Genomic DNA, 13,304 nt, shown 5'->3' with positions numbered 1-13,304 from the left:
AGACTTATCAATTTTCACAGTGAGAAATCCAGTGAAAAGTGTATTGCACAGTACACACACACACACACACACACACACACACACACGCCAGCTTAGGCACACACACACACACACACACACACACACACACACACACACACACACACACACACACAAGCATAGAAGCCTGGAATAAATGGAGAACATGGGTGTTAGGCAGTCAAGTCCCCAATGATGATGTCCTTGTTATCCTTCTGTGTGCTATTGAACAGTTGAATGGCCCGTGGGACAAAGGACCTCCGTAGCCTGTCTGTCCTGCATGAGGGGGCACGAAATCTGTGGCTAAAAAGACTCATTTGGTTGGTGAAAATGGTGTGAAGGGGGTGGTTTGGATTGTCCATTACAGAATCCAGTCTGTTCAGAGTTCTGTTCTCTGCTGTTGAGGTGAGGGTCTCTAGCTCCATGCCCACCACCGAACCTGCCTTCCTCACCAATCTGTCCAGGCGTCCAGCGTCCCTCCTCCTAATGCTACCACCCCAGCATGCCACAGCGTAGAAGAGCACGCTGGCCATGACAGACTGGTAAAACATTAGCAGAAGTCGGTTGCAGACATTGAAGGACCTCAGCCTCCTGAGGAAGTAGAGTCTGCTTTGGCCCTTCTTGTAGAGTGCCTCGGAGTTTGTAGACCAATCCAGCTTATTGTCTAGGTGCACCCCCAAGTACTTGTAAGTGGAGACAATCTCCACATTCTCTCCCTCAATAGAGACTGGCACCACAGGCGGGGTGGATCTCCTGAAATCCACCACCATTTCCTTGGTTTTGGTGGTGTTCAGGTGCAGCTGATTGGTCCGGCACCATCCCACAAAGTCCTCCACCAGACCCCTGTACTCCTCTTCCTGACCCTCCTTGATACAACCAACAATTGCAGTGTCATCTGAAAACTTATGCATGTGGCATATCGCAGAGTTGTAGCTGAAATCAGTTGTGTACAGAGTGAAGAGCACCGGGGAGAGCACCGTTCCTTGTGGCGCTCCTATGCTGCTGACCACCGTCTCAGATGTAATGCCTCCCAGTCTAACAAACTGGGGCCGCTCGGTGAGGTAGTCTGTGATCCAGGTTACCAGGCCAGGCTCCACTCCCATCTGCACCAGTTTACCTCTCAGCAGCAGTGGTTGGATGGTGTTGAAAGCACTGGAGAAGTCAAAAAACATGATTCTCACAGCACATCCACCCTTGTCCAAGTGAGAGTGCACCCTGTGAAGAAGATACAGAATAGCATCCTCCACTCCTACGTTCTCTTGGTAGGCAAACTGCAGAGGATCCAGTGCATGTTGTACCTGGGGTTTGAGATGGTTGCGCAGCAGCACACGTTCTAATGTTTTCATTAGGTGAGAGGTGAGGGCAACCAGTCTGTAATCATTGAGTTCTTTGGGATGTGCTTTCTTTGGGATCGGTATAAGACACGAAGTTTTCCACAATGTAGGTACCTTGCCTTCCTGCAGACTCCTATTGAACAGGTGATGGAGTGGTTCGGCTAGTGACTCTGCACATGACTTTAGCAGTCTTGCACAGATGCCATCAGGCCCAGCCACCTTGGACTTCAGTCCTTTCAATGCCCCCCTCACTTGGCCTCTGGTGACTGTAGGTGGTGGGTGTGCTGGGTTTGGGTGTGGGGAGGTGGGTGGTGGGTAGGTTGTTTCTGATAGCAGAGATGAGAGGGCAGGGTGGAAAATGGAGGCAGTGGGAGTTGGTGAGCCAGTTGTGTGAGCTTGGGGACGGGGGGATGTAATATCCATGTCCACACTGGGGGTGGGGGGTAGTGAGTGAGGGGGCTGGGAGCTGGCTGAGCAGCCGATGTCCGGGTCATTGTCTGAGTCGTTATCACATGGGGGTAGCGGGGGTGGGGGGGCTATAGGGGTGACAATAGAATTGGCTGCCCCCATCACAGAGTTGCCAAACCGGTTGTAGAAGTGGTTTAGGTCGTTGGCCATAGACAGGTCGCCATCAGCCATGCCTCTCTTCTTCCCACAACCAGTGATGTTTTTGATCCCCTGCCATGTCTCTTTAGTGCTGTTTTTCATTTTCAATTCCACCTTCCTCCCATATGCCACCCTGGCCTCCCTCAGGCTGCTTTTGAGATCCCGCTGTACAACCCTCAGCTCCGTCAGGTTGCCCTCCTTGAAGAACTTCTTTTTCTTGTTGAGGAGTTGTTTGACATCCCTGGTTATCCAGGGTTTATTATTGGGGTAGCAGCGCACAGTCTTAGTTGGTGCAACAATGTCCATGCAGAAGTTTATGTAATCCGTTGTACATGCTGTGGCCTCCTCCAGGTCATCACTGCCCTGTAGTAAACTCCAGTCAGTGGTGTCGAAGCAGTCTCTCAGCGCCTCCTCTGCTTCTGGTGTCCATACCCTGAAGGTGCGTGTGGTAGCTGGTAGCCTTTGTACTTTTGGAACATACACTGGCCGAAGGTGGATCAGATTGTGGTCGGATAAACCCAGTGGGGGAAGGGGAGTTGCACTGTATGCTTCCCTCACGTTTACATAAAGGAGGTCAATTGTTCTATAGTGTGTGACTGGTAATTACTAACACTGGCCACTAGGCAGTGTGTATGACTGGTAATTACCAACACTGGCCACTAGGCGGTGTGTGACTGGTAATTACTAACTGGCCCCTAGGCGGTGCGTGACTGGTAATTACTAACACTGGCCACTAGGCGGTGTGTGTGACTGGTAATTACCAACACTGGCCCCTAGGCGGTGTGTATGACTGGTAATTACTAACACTGGCCACTAGGCGGTGTGTATGACTAATAATTACTAACACTGGCCACTAGGCGGTGTGTCTCATCTCATCTCATTATCTCTAGCCGCTTTATCCTTCTACAGGGTCGCAGGCAAGCTGGAGCCTATCCCAGCTGACTACGGGCGAAAGGCAGGGTACACCCTGGACAAGTCGCCAGGTCATCACAGGGCTGACACATAGACACAGACAACCATTCACACTCACATTCACACCTACGCTCAATTTAGAGTCACCAGTTAACCTAACCTGCATGTCTTTGGACTGTGGGGGAAACCGGAGCACCCGGAGGAAACCCACGCGGACACGGGGAGAACATGCAAACTCCACACAGAAAGGCCCTCGCCGGCCCCGGGGCTCGAACCCAGGACCTTCTTGCTGTGAGGCGACAGCGCTAACCACTTAGGCGGTGTGTATGACTGGTAATTACTAACACTGACCTCTAGGCGGTGTGTATGACTGGTAATTAACACTGGCCACTAGGCGGTGTGTGACTGGTAATTACTAACACTGACCACTAGGCGGTGTGTATGACTGGTAATTACTAACACTGGCCACTAGGCGGTGTGTATGACTGGTAATTACTAACTGGCCACTCGGCGGTCTGTATGACTGGTAATTACTAACACTGGCCACTAGGCGGTGTGTATGACTGCTGGTACATGTACACAAACCACAAAAAAAAAAAATCAACTCGATGGGTTTACCATTTTCTTAGGTATGGTGCTCCGCTCGGAGCTCCGCTACAAATTTCAGTATCAAATGTTCAAACTAAGAATTAAAAAAAAAAACAGCTTATTTTGAATTTGATGTCAGCAACACATTTCAGAAAAGTTGGGACAGGAGCGTGGTTACCACTGTGCTGCATCACCTCTACTTTTAACAACACTGTAAACATTTGGGAACTGAGGAGACCAACTGCTGTAGTTCCGAAAGAGAAATGCTGTCCCATTCTTGCCTGATAATTTCAGTCGCTCAACAGTTCATGGTCTCCTTTGTCATATTTTGCAATTCATAATGGGCCAAATGTTTTAAACGGGAGACAGGCCTGAACTGCAGCAGGCCAGTTTAGCACCTGGACTCTTACTATGGACCCATGCAGTTTTAACATGTGCAGAAAGCTGTTTGGCGTCGTCTTGCTGAAAGAAGGAAGGCCTTCCCTGAAAGATATTTTGTCTGGATGGCAGCATGTTGATCTGAAACATGTTTAATGATGCCTTCCCAGATGTACAAGCTACCCATGTCATGTGCACTAATGCCCCCTCATAACATCACAGATGCTGAATGCTTTTGGGCTGTGCACTGATAACAAGCCGGATGGTCCCTCTCCTCTTTAACCTGGAGGATGTGGGGTCCATGAGTTTGAAAAAGAATTTCTACTTTTGATTCGTCAGACCTCAGGACAGATTTTCACTTAGCTTCAGTCCATCGTAAAAGAGCTCGGGGCCAGAGAAGGGGGCAGGGTTTCTGGATATTGTGTATATCTGGGTTTAACTTGCGTTTGTGGATGCAGTAATGAAGTGTTTTCACAGACGATGGTTTTCTGAAGTGTTCCTGAGCCCATACAGTGATTTCCACTACAGACACGTATCTGCTTTTAATGCAGTGTCTCCTGAAGGTCACAGGCATCCAATGTCAGCTTTCAGCTTTGTCTCTCGCAGACAGAGATTTCTCCAGATTTTCTGAATCTTTTAAATGATATTATGGACCACAGATGATGTGATCCACTAATTCTTTGCAGTTTTACATTGAAGAATGTTATTCTTAAATTGTTGCACTGTTTGCCCATGCAGTCCTTTAGAGCAGTGAACCCCGCCCCCTCTTTACTTCTGAGAGACTCTGCCTCTCTGGGATGCCCTTTTTTTATACCCAATCATCTTACTGACTTGTTGGCAATTAACCTAATTAGGGTTTTTATTTAATTTTTTTTAAGCATTACACAACTTTTCCAGTCTTTTGTTGCCCCATCCCAACTTTTCTGAAACATGTTGTAGATCAAATTCAAAATGAGCATATATTTTTCAAAAAACAAAATTTCTCAGTATCAACATTTGATATGCTACCTTTGTACTATTTTCAATGAAATATAGGGTTTCCATGGTTCGTAAATCGTCATTGTTTTTATTCACAGTTTACACAGCGTCCCAATTTGTTGGGAATCGCAGTTGTATTTATACCATACTCCTGCATAGACATGACTTCTAAAGCAGACAAAAAAAAAAGCAATAAATAAAGCCCCCACCCACCAAACTTTTAAAGACAATGGAAAGAACAACCGACATCAAATCACGAATAAAAATGACCATTCAGGTCAGCCAACAAACTTGAGACTGTTGAGTATGTGTCAGGTGAGTTCTCCTCCAGTAAGGAACAAAAAACTGACTTGAAAAACTACTTCTTCCTGATATTTACACACACTATAGTTTATTCTTTTAAACACATACTATTCGATCCATGTTGTGCAGTGCACCAGTTCCACTTGCATCAAAACAGCACTACAACATGATGCTGCCCCAAACACGTTGAACAGTTAGTACTGGGTTCTATTAGTCATTGTGACCAAACAACTCGTTCTTTGTCTCATCAGACCATCAAACTTTATTCAAGCTTGAAGGTGTGGATTTTGGAGCAGGAGCCTCTCAGTCTACGGTGATGTAAAACTCACCTGACTGTAGGTCAGTGTTCCAGAAGCTTCCAGTTCATGGCAGGTCTGTGCCTGGGTGGTTCCTGACCATCTAAATCAATTGCCTCTCCGCTGAAGGGGACAGTTTGGATCCCTTGTAAATACTCTACACACAACTGTTTGAACTGATGCTGGAATCCTCAGTTGTTTAGAAACCGCTCTAAGAGACGTTCCTGAGTGCAACTCTATGATCTTTCTCAGCTCTGCCCTGAGCTCATTGGACTTCGCCCACTGTACTGTATGTCAGTCAATCCAATTAGTGTCAGACTCTATACTGTGAACAGAAAAGATTTCAGCTGGAGTCACTCATAACTAAAAGTTAAGAGGCCTTAAAAGAGTTAAGATGCTATAGAGCCTTCAGCTCCACTGAATTAATAACCTAAAGTGGCTGTGTGTACACACATATACATATCCTTTTTAATCCTGCCTTGATTTTGGGGGAGGGAAGAAAGAAAAACACACCCAAGTTGCACACCAAATTCTCCCTCCATAAAAGATGCATGATGTAATCAATCATCCTGCCACAGAGAAAGATCAAAGAAAATCACTGAGACCAAAATTACCATCACATTCATGCTCATGAGTATTTAAAGATCTGGCCTCAACTGCTAAGTCAACACACTCACATTTGAGATACACAACAACATTTTTCTCCCAATTTTAGTTGTTTTATTAAAAAAAAAGAAAAAACTGAAGTATTTCTAGTGGACACATTTGTGTGTAGCTGTAGCCCAGAGCAGTGATAAATACAAAGTGAACTCAACACATTCAGGAACACCCCCCACACACACTTATGACTAACAGAGAGATGTTAAAACCAAATATATTTAGCAAAACTGAGCCTGGTTTAGTTCTTATGTTTAACACTGATTCAGGGGGCTCAGGAGGGGATAAAAACACTGGCTTTCAGAAAGCAACCGTTTCTCAGACAGACATGAAGAGTTAAATCCCAACGTGTGTGCACTGCAAACGGGGCAGTGTCTGACTTTATTTCACAGTCTATCTGCATCAGACTGCAGCTCAGTGTTTAAGGGCTCAAACAGGAGGAGCTGGAGTTCTCTAACAGTGAAAGGGACTAAAACACAGTCTGAAATCTGCACCTTTGGGTTTTGTGCACTCACACCAAAAACGGAGTTTTAAAAACAGACTGTGGGACATGAATGGAAAAATAAAATGAGTAAACCGTTAGAGTGCCCTCTAGTGACCACAAGCACACCTTCAGCCGAGCACAGAGCCGGCCCAGGCGCCAAACTGCAGCCCACAATTACCACGACACTTACTTCTTTTTTCTTTTTAAACACAGATGGGGGATTAGTAAATAATTTCAGAAAGACACCAATGATGGACAGGAGCAACCAAACCATCACAGGAGGCTCTTCTTACCCAAATAAATGCTAGAAATCAAAACAGGACAGGTGCATTGCCAAGACAACAGGATCCATGACTGCACAACAGGTTAAAGTGGCTGAATATGAATACCATGTACAGGTGAGAGGGAGTCAGTGCATGCATGTGTGTGTTTCAAGACGCCTTGTTACCAGTTGAAAAACTCTTGGGGGGGGGGGGCTAAAAAAATAAAACCAAAAACCCATCCTGTGTGAATATTGCACAATAAAAACGCCACTGCGTCATCATTGTATAGAAACTCAAGGCGTCCATGTGGAGGTGTGGAAAGTTCTTCACTGATCATACATCAGGGCAAGAGCTCTCTTTAAAAGGAATGGGACACACACACACACACACACACACACACACACACACACATCCCCCTGACACCCCTCCCACCACACAGGAAATTTAACGCATCCTGTACTCTGAGGTCTTGGACATCTCACAGAGCTGACCCTTGAAGTCGATGTCTACAGTAAAGTCCAGGTCTCTCTGCAACACACACAAATATAAAAAAATTCACTGGTTACTTAATTTCTGGAAGGAGTCTACAGCATCAGCGCTTTAAGAATCTGAGGTAGATTCGTAACATACCCGAGGATTTTATGCTTCTTGGTAACAGACAAAAGCGGCATTATCTTAACTTGGTGTAAGTGAAAAGAGGAATTACATTTGCCACACAGATGTCCTACAACATTAACATGACTATAAATGGATAAGTATGATGCATCATTCATAAATTTAAAACAAAGTTAACAGTTGCTTAAACTGGTGTGGTATAAGAGGAATAAAAGTACTCCAGGTTGTGCTGTTACAGGAAAATAGTCAGTAGTGGCATGCTAACAGTAACTCAGCCTGAAGCCTTACATTGTTCTTGATGTTGGGTTTCATGCTGATGGTGCCAAAGATCTCCTCCCCAGTCTTCACAGTCAGATAATCATCCAGATAGAAGACAGTCTGCTTCCAGTGGGTGTAGGGAGACTCTGGACCTGACACACACATTTACAAGTTATCAGGATAACTAACCCAGGAACCACTTCTGCCAAGGGATAAAATGCTGCCATCTTCATATCAGACTACATTTCTGAACATGGGTCTGAAATGTATACAAGGGTGTATTCAGACCAGGATAGTTCGATAGTTCACTTGCTTTGGTCCGAACCAAATGTTTTTTTTATTTTTTCGTTTTGGTGCGGTTCGCTTTCACACTGTACATTTTAGTAAGCGGACCAAAATCTGTCAAAGCCACGCGCCCTGAGGTCATTCAGCTATTGGTCAGAGACAACACGTGCACAAAGCGTTAAGTTCAAAAGTAGTCATGGAGGCTTTCCGTGCTGTTATTCTTTTTAATGTCAAAGCTATAGGTTTTTTCCAGTTTTTACTGTTTTCACAATTGTGCGATTACGATGCTGTTGTACAAGTAATTTATCAACGACGACGACAAAGGGCAAGGCGGCTACGGAGGATAGCGCTGATGAGCGCACATCATGTGACAGTTCTGGCTCTTCACGCAATAGATGAATTTCTTTTTTGCGTCGCTGGTACCGCCACTTTTTGAAAGAACGTCTCCGATTTTAATGTCGGTCTGACGGAGTTTCTTCACTTTTAGCCGACATTGTTCTGGGGAGCACGTGAACCCCTTCTTCATTTTCTCACTGAATACAGCAAACACGTCGGCATTTTCGTGTGTTCTCTCCAAAAGCTCAGATATGTGGACATCTGCCCAGATATCCACAAGGGTACGCGTTTCTTCCTCGGCCCACGTTTGCCCCCTACTCATTTTTTGTACTCTGTAGTCTACCCTACCACTGGTCTGAATGACTGTTGTAAGGTTCCCTTGACAACCGAAACAGTGTTTGCAGATTGCGGTGGAGTGTCAAGACTGTTTCCCATAATGCTCGACAAACGACGGAAGCTCCCGAGGTACAAAAAAGCAAAACCTGTCGGATTAGGTCCGGTCTGCTTTCACACCTCCAAGAGATCCACACCAGGGTTCCTTTGGTCCGGACCGAGTCCGACCTTGCAGCTCTGTCTCGGTCCGCTTGTTTGGTCCGGACCAGAGTTCGGTGGTTTGTATTCAGACCAACCCAAAAGGTCCGGACCAAGGGAAATTTGGTTCGTTTGGTCCGGACCAAACAACGTAGGTGTGAATACGCCATAAAAACGCTCTGAAGCACCAGTGTGGAAAATGAGGCCACGGACACGACCAGTAATTTTTGCATTTGTCCATCTGTATTTCAAAAGCACCGGACCGGATAGTCGATTTATTAAAAAATAAAATCTTATATCACACACACACACAGCTCGACGTCAGCAGTAGTCCAACTGGACAGGCCAACTAAACGTTCAGTCCAGACAAGTCAAATCCACATCCATTTGTCTGATGGGACAAGCTGAATTATTGCCAACTCCCAGGAGTCTCCTGCATATTGATAGCAGCTTCCTGAGACAGTGTGCGCAAACCTTGCTAAGTAGACCAATCGGTGTTCTGTATGGGTGGGCTTCACAACTTCTCTCCCAGACGGAGAGTCCACCAGGTCAGTGTATCCAGGAGCATCGTGACAGACTACCAAACCCAAAAAACCCACCCACTTCACCTCAGACTACACGAAAGGGTCCCCTTGCCTAATAGGAGTAAAATAACATTCAAGTGTAATTATAGTACACATGCATACAAGTACCAGCAAGTTGTAACTAACTGGACCATCCTTGCCCCCAAACTTTTTTTCTACAGCATCTGACCTGTGTGCTACTGTTTTCTTGGGTAGAACTTTAAGCAGGTTTCTCTTGAATCTTCTGACATTTTCTTGTAAATTATATTCAATTTGTAGTGTAATTAGCAACTAATATCAAGTGTAATTTAGCCTTTGAAGATCACAAAAATGTCCCTGGAAATAGCTGAGAAGCCTTCATCAGGCATCTAAAGCCCTTCAGCTTCCAAGGCCCTAAGGTGAGCCACAGACCCCCCATCCAGATTGTTCTGGGCCTTTGGCCCATCATTCATACAGGCTAAAATTTGAATGGACAGGCAACATTTCAGACTCGTCTGTCCTGTGACAGTCTGCTTAAAACTCCATTTCCCCTCCCACACTGAATACTGATGTCATGCATGAGGCTGAAGGGTCAGCATCATCTCTGTAGTTCTAGAACCATAAACACTGCGCAGTGACTCACTGGTGGAGAAGCCAGTTCTTTTGTGGCAACGCGTGAACTCGATGTTGAAGTAGGTGACCAGAGCATGGATATAGTCATTCCTCTTCACCTGCAGGCAGAAGGGCGAGGTAAAGGACAGGTCCTCGATCTTCACCGTGTAGATGTCCACCTCCTGACACACACACACACACCCCATTTTAACCAAGTCATTAATATTTCACATCTCATACTAAAACACATGCGAATAATCTAGCTACCTTGATGAGGCAGGAACTGGTGACGAGCTGTTTGGGATCTACAACGTCCACCAGAGGCTCCTTAATGGCCACCTCCTTAATACAGGACATGTCAAAGCCATACACGTTCTCCCACCCTGACAGAGCAGAAGGAGGAAGAGATCTTAAACAGGAAGCCACCACAATCAAAACAGAGTCCCGCAGTGTTCCTGACGAACACACAGAACACACTCAGGAACAGAAGACTCACAGTGGATTTTGTAGTCCTTGTACTGCCGGTCTTCGATAGCAGTGATGTACAGTGTGGCTCTGTCAGGGAAAATCAGCCCATCAGGTTTCTGAAACAAGAGCACATTAATGAACGTTTACACACCATCCTTCCCAAATACGGACACGCGCACACCAAAATCAAACGAGTCTGGTGTCAAGGTTCTGTTTTACACTCTGAGGACAAGCAATCAAATCTAGAACTTAAGGGTTCTTCTATTACAGAGGGTTTCTTTATGAAAATGGCTTCCAAGAAGAGCTGTTTAAACAGAACAAAGCCAAGATTAGCATGAATGCCAGAGACATGACGGCGCTGATCCTCACCAGCCACTTGTCTCGGGCATAGATGACCGTGTTGAGCATGGACTCGTAGAACAGACAGTAACCCATCCACTCAGAGATTATGATGTCAACACGATCCACTGGGAGCTCCACTTCCTCCACCTTACCTTTTATAATGGTCACAACTACAACAGGAAAGACATGACATCACAGGGAATGGATTCTCCAATTTAGTCATATAGTAAATACATTTATTCAAAATTACTAGAGATAAAGAAACATCCATGCAGCTTATTGACACTGATGGGTGCGAGATAGAGATATACAAGCTTTAGACCCAGAGCAGTACAGAACATGTGCTTACTGTGATCCAGCTTGTTAGCCTTGACGATCTTCACCGCATAGTCAGATATGCTGCTGCACTCGATCTACAGAATTGACAGAGATGACACTCCAAACCTTAAACACAGTAAAGGCCCTGTTCTGGAACAACATTCTGCCAGTTTCACCACCAAACATCTTTAAACAAGTGCATGTATTCAACCACAATTTCTTCACTGAGCTATCCGATGTGAATGTGGCATAGCTAGGGCAGAGCTTCTGCAGGTCACATGACTAACAGTGAGCATAGCTACTGTGTGAACAATGAGTCAGAGAGGGCTTACTCATTAGAATTTTAGGCCACACCCACTCCAGCAGGTCTGCTGAAAGGGGCCCCAAATCTGAACTTGCCATAATGAGGTTAAGAAAGTGTGACCGTGTGAGAGACAGACAGACACTCACACCGATGACTTTCTTGGCACCCGCCTTGGCTGCAAACATACACAGGATGCCAGTGCCACTGCCCACATCCAGCACCACCTTGTCCTTGAACAGGTGTTTGTTGTGGAACATGGAGTTTCTGTAGGTGAGGGTGCGGACTTCATCCTTCAGCATCTCCTACAGACAGACAGGAAGGAAGCAGTGACATAGGAGGATATGGAGGAAGATTATACATTAACAGGACTGGATCTTGTGGTCTGACCTCATGGATGCCAAAGTGAGCATAGGAGTCGAAGTAGTAGTCCTTGGACGTCATGTCCTCAGCAGCAGGCTTCTCCGAGCTCTCACCCTGAGACACCTCCAGGAAAGGGGAGGAAAAAGTTTTTATATATAATTATAATTTTCTCTCTCTTCACACAGTACTAATAGCCAAGTTTACTGATACAAACAGCACTTAATGAAGGAACACCCATGAGTGAACTACTGTAAAGATCCTCTCCATCCTCCGGCTGTGTGCCATGTGAGCCTGCACTCAGACTAGCTATTAGCAAAGCCACCATGCTCACAACGTGGAGCTACGAGATAGAGAACCACTTCACAGCTGGAGTCGTGTTCACACAGACGCGCACATTTTAACCTCAAACTACAATAACTGATTATTAAATCAATCAGGTAAGCTCATACAAAATATTCCATGCGTTTTAGGCTTTTCAATCGCACCCGTTCTCGGACAAACCCTGCCTACTTGCGTTATGATAGGCTGCTAGATCAGCCCGCCGAGTGGATAGTTCCTAGACTAGCCAATTACACCATCGCTAGTTTTAGCGAATAGCCAATCGACGCAAAGAGGCGGGATTTGTCGTAACCCCGGTGGTCTATAAAGGAACTAAATCCCATGCGGTGCGCGCACGAGCCGATTATTCTGTTAGCTAGCTAACTAGCTGGTGTGATTCAGCGAGAAATTCAAACACGATTTAAACAGAAAGCTCATCCTCACCGAAACGCCAAAACCACGCTCGTAAAGGGAGACGCGGTACTTTCAGTGAACCCTCACGCTAGAAGAATGTATCGTTAGCAATTAGCGAGTTTTCTGAGGTAAACTAGCGTTAGCTAAAGCGCTGAAAATGGACGATGCGCAACACACAGTTAGCACGCGGGGCAGAAAGCAAGCGCGAGCCTGATAACGGAAATATGAAATGACCCGTAAACCTAAACGCAGCGTTAGTTCTTTCTCTCACACGCCGGTGTGACCGGGCCGCTCTTTGTGTCGCTGCAGCTCACCTCCATCCTGTCCGCGGTCTCCGCCATTTCGCTATGAACGCTTTGAGTCCCTCAGACAGCGCGGCTACACAACATAAACCCGTCCCCTCCGCCTCCCGCCTCTACACTGCTGCTTTCTGATTGGTCCGTCGCGGTTTGGCTCCACCTCCTTCATCCCGCCCCTTTTCTTTTAATTCGAGCCCTCATTGGTTGAGCGGGAGAGCCTTGTATTCTCTGCAGGCTCTCTGTGGGGTAGTGGAGTGTGTAGCTTAAAGAAATCGCAAAAGTGATTTCAGTTGTTCTTTACTCACATCAGAATGAAAGCCGTCCTGCTGTAAATATACATCTGAGTAAGATTCTTTATTAAATTACAGACTGAATGAGCTGTACGAGTTAAATAGCTTCCACTCTTTCCATCACTTCAGTGGAGAAAGAGAAGATTAGAGATGGAAAGAGAAGATGGAGATGATGGAGCCAAGTCAGGATTCTTA

The 13,304-nt window shown here is 45.9% G+C and overlaps 1 protein-coding gene across 2 annotated transcripts; it reads right to left on the bottom strand.

Moving 5' to 3' along the window:
* Positions 1 to 6,110: 6,110 nt before the first annotated feature.
* On the bottom strand, positions 6,111 to 12,925 carry prmt1 (protein arginine methyltransferase 1). 2 transcript variants are annotated; one of them, XM_060902349.1, is made up of 10 exons: positions 12,835 to 12,925; positions 11,816 to 11,911; positions 11,575 to 11,730; positions 11,156 to 11,219; positions 10,834 to 10,976; positions 10,493 to 10,580; positions 10,264 to 10,379; positions 10,028 to 10,178; positions 7,721 to 7,842; positions 6,111 to 7,345 (listed from the first exon to the last, which is right to left on the bottom strand). In XM_060902349.1, exons 1-10 carry the CDS (start codon positions 12,859 to 12,861, stop codon positions 7,262 to 7,264), a joined length of 1,047 nt encoding a protein of 348 aa, XP_060758332.1. In that variant the 5' UTR covers positions 12,862 to 12,925; the 3' UTR covers positions 6,111 to 7,261. The 2 variants fall into 2 exon arrangements, with proteins under 2 accessions (XP_060758332.1, XP_060758333.1); XM_060902350.1 differs by having other exon boundaries at positions 11,816 to 11,902; positions 12,835 to 12,919.
* Positions 12,926 to 13,304: the final 379 nt, after the last annotated feature.

This window comes from Neoarius graeffei, chromosome 20 (assembly GCF_027579695.1).
Source record: "Neoarius graeffei isolate fNeoGra1 chromosome 20, fNeoGra1.pri, whole genome shotgun sequence".
NCBI lineage: Eukaryota > Metazoa > Chordata > Actinopteri > Siluriformes > Ariidae > Neoarius > Neoarius graeffei.
The sequence above is the reverse complement of the archived record's forward strand: the minus strand, read 5'-3'. Positions and strand labels throughout refer to the sequence as shown.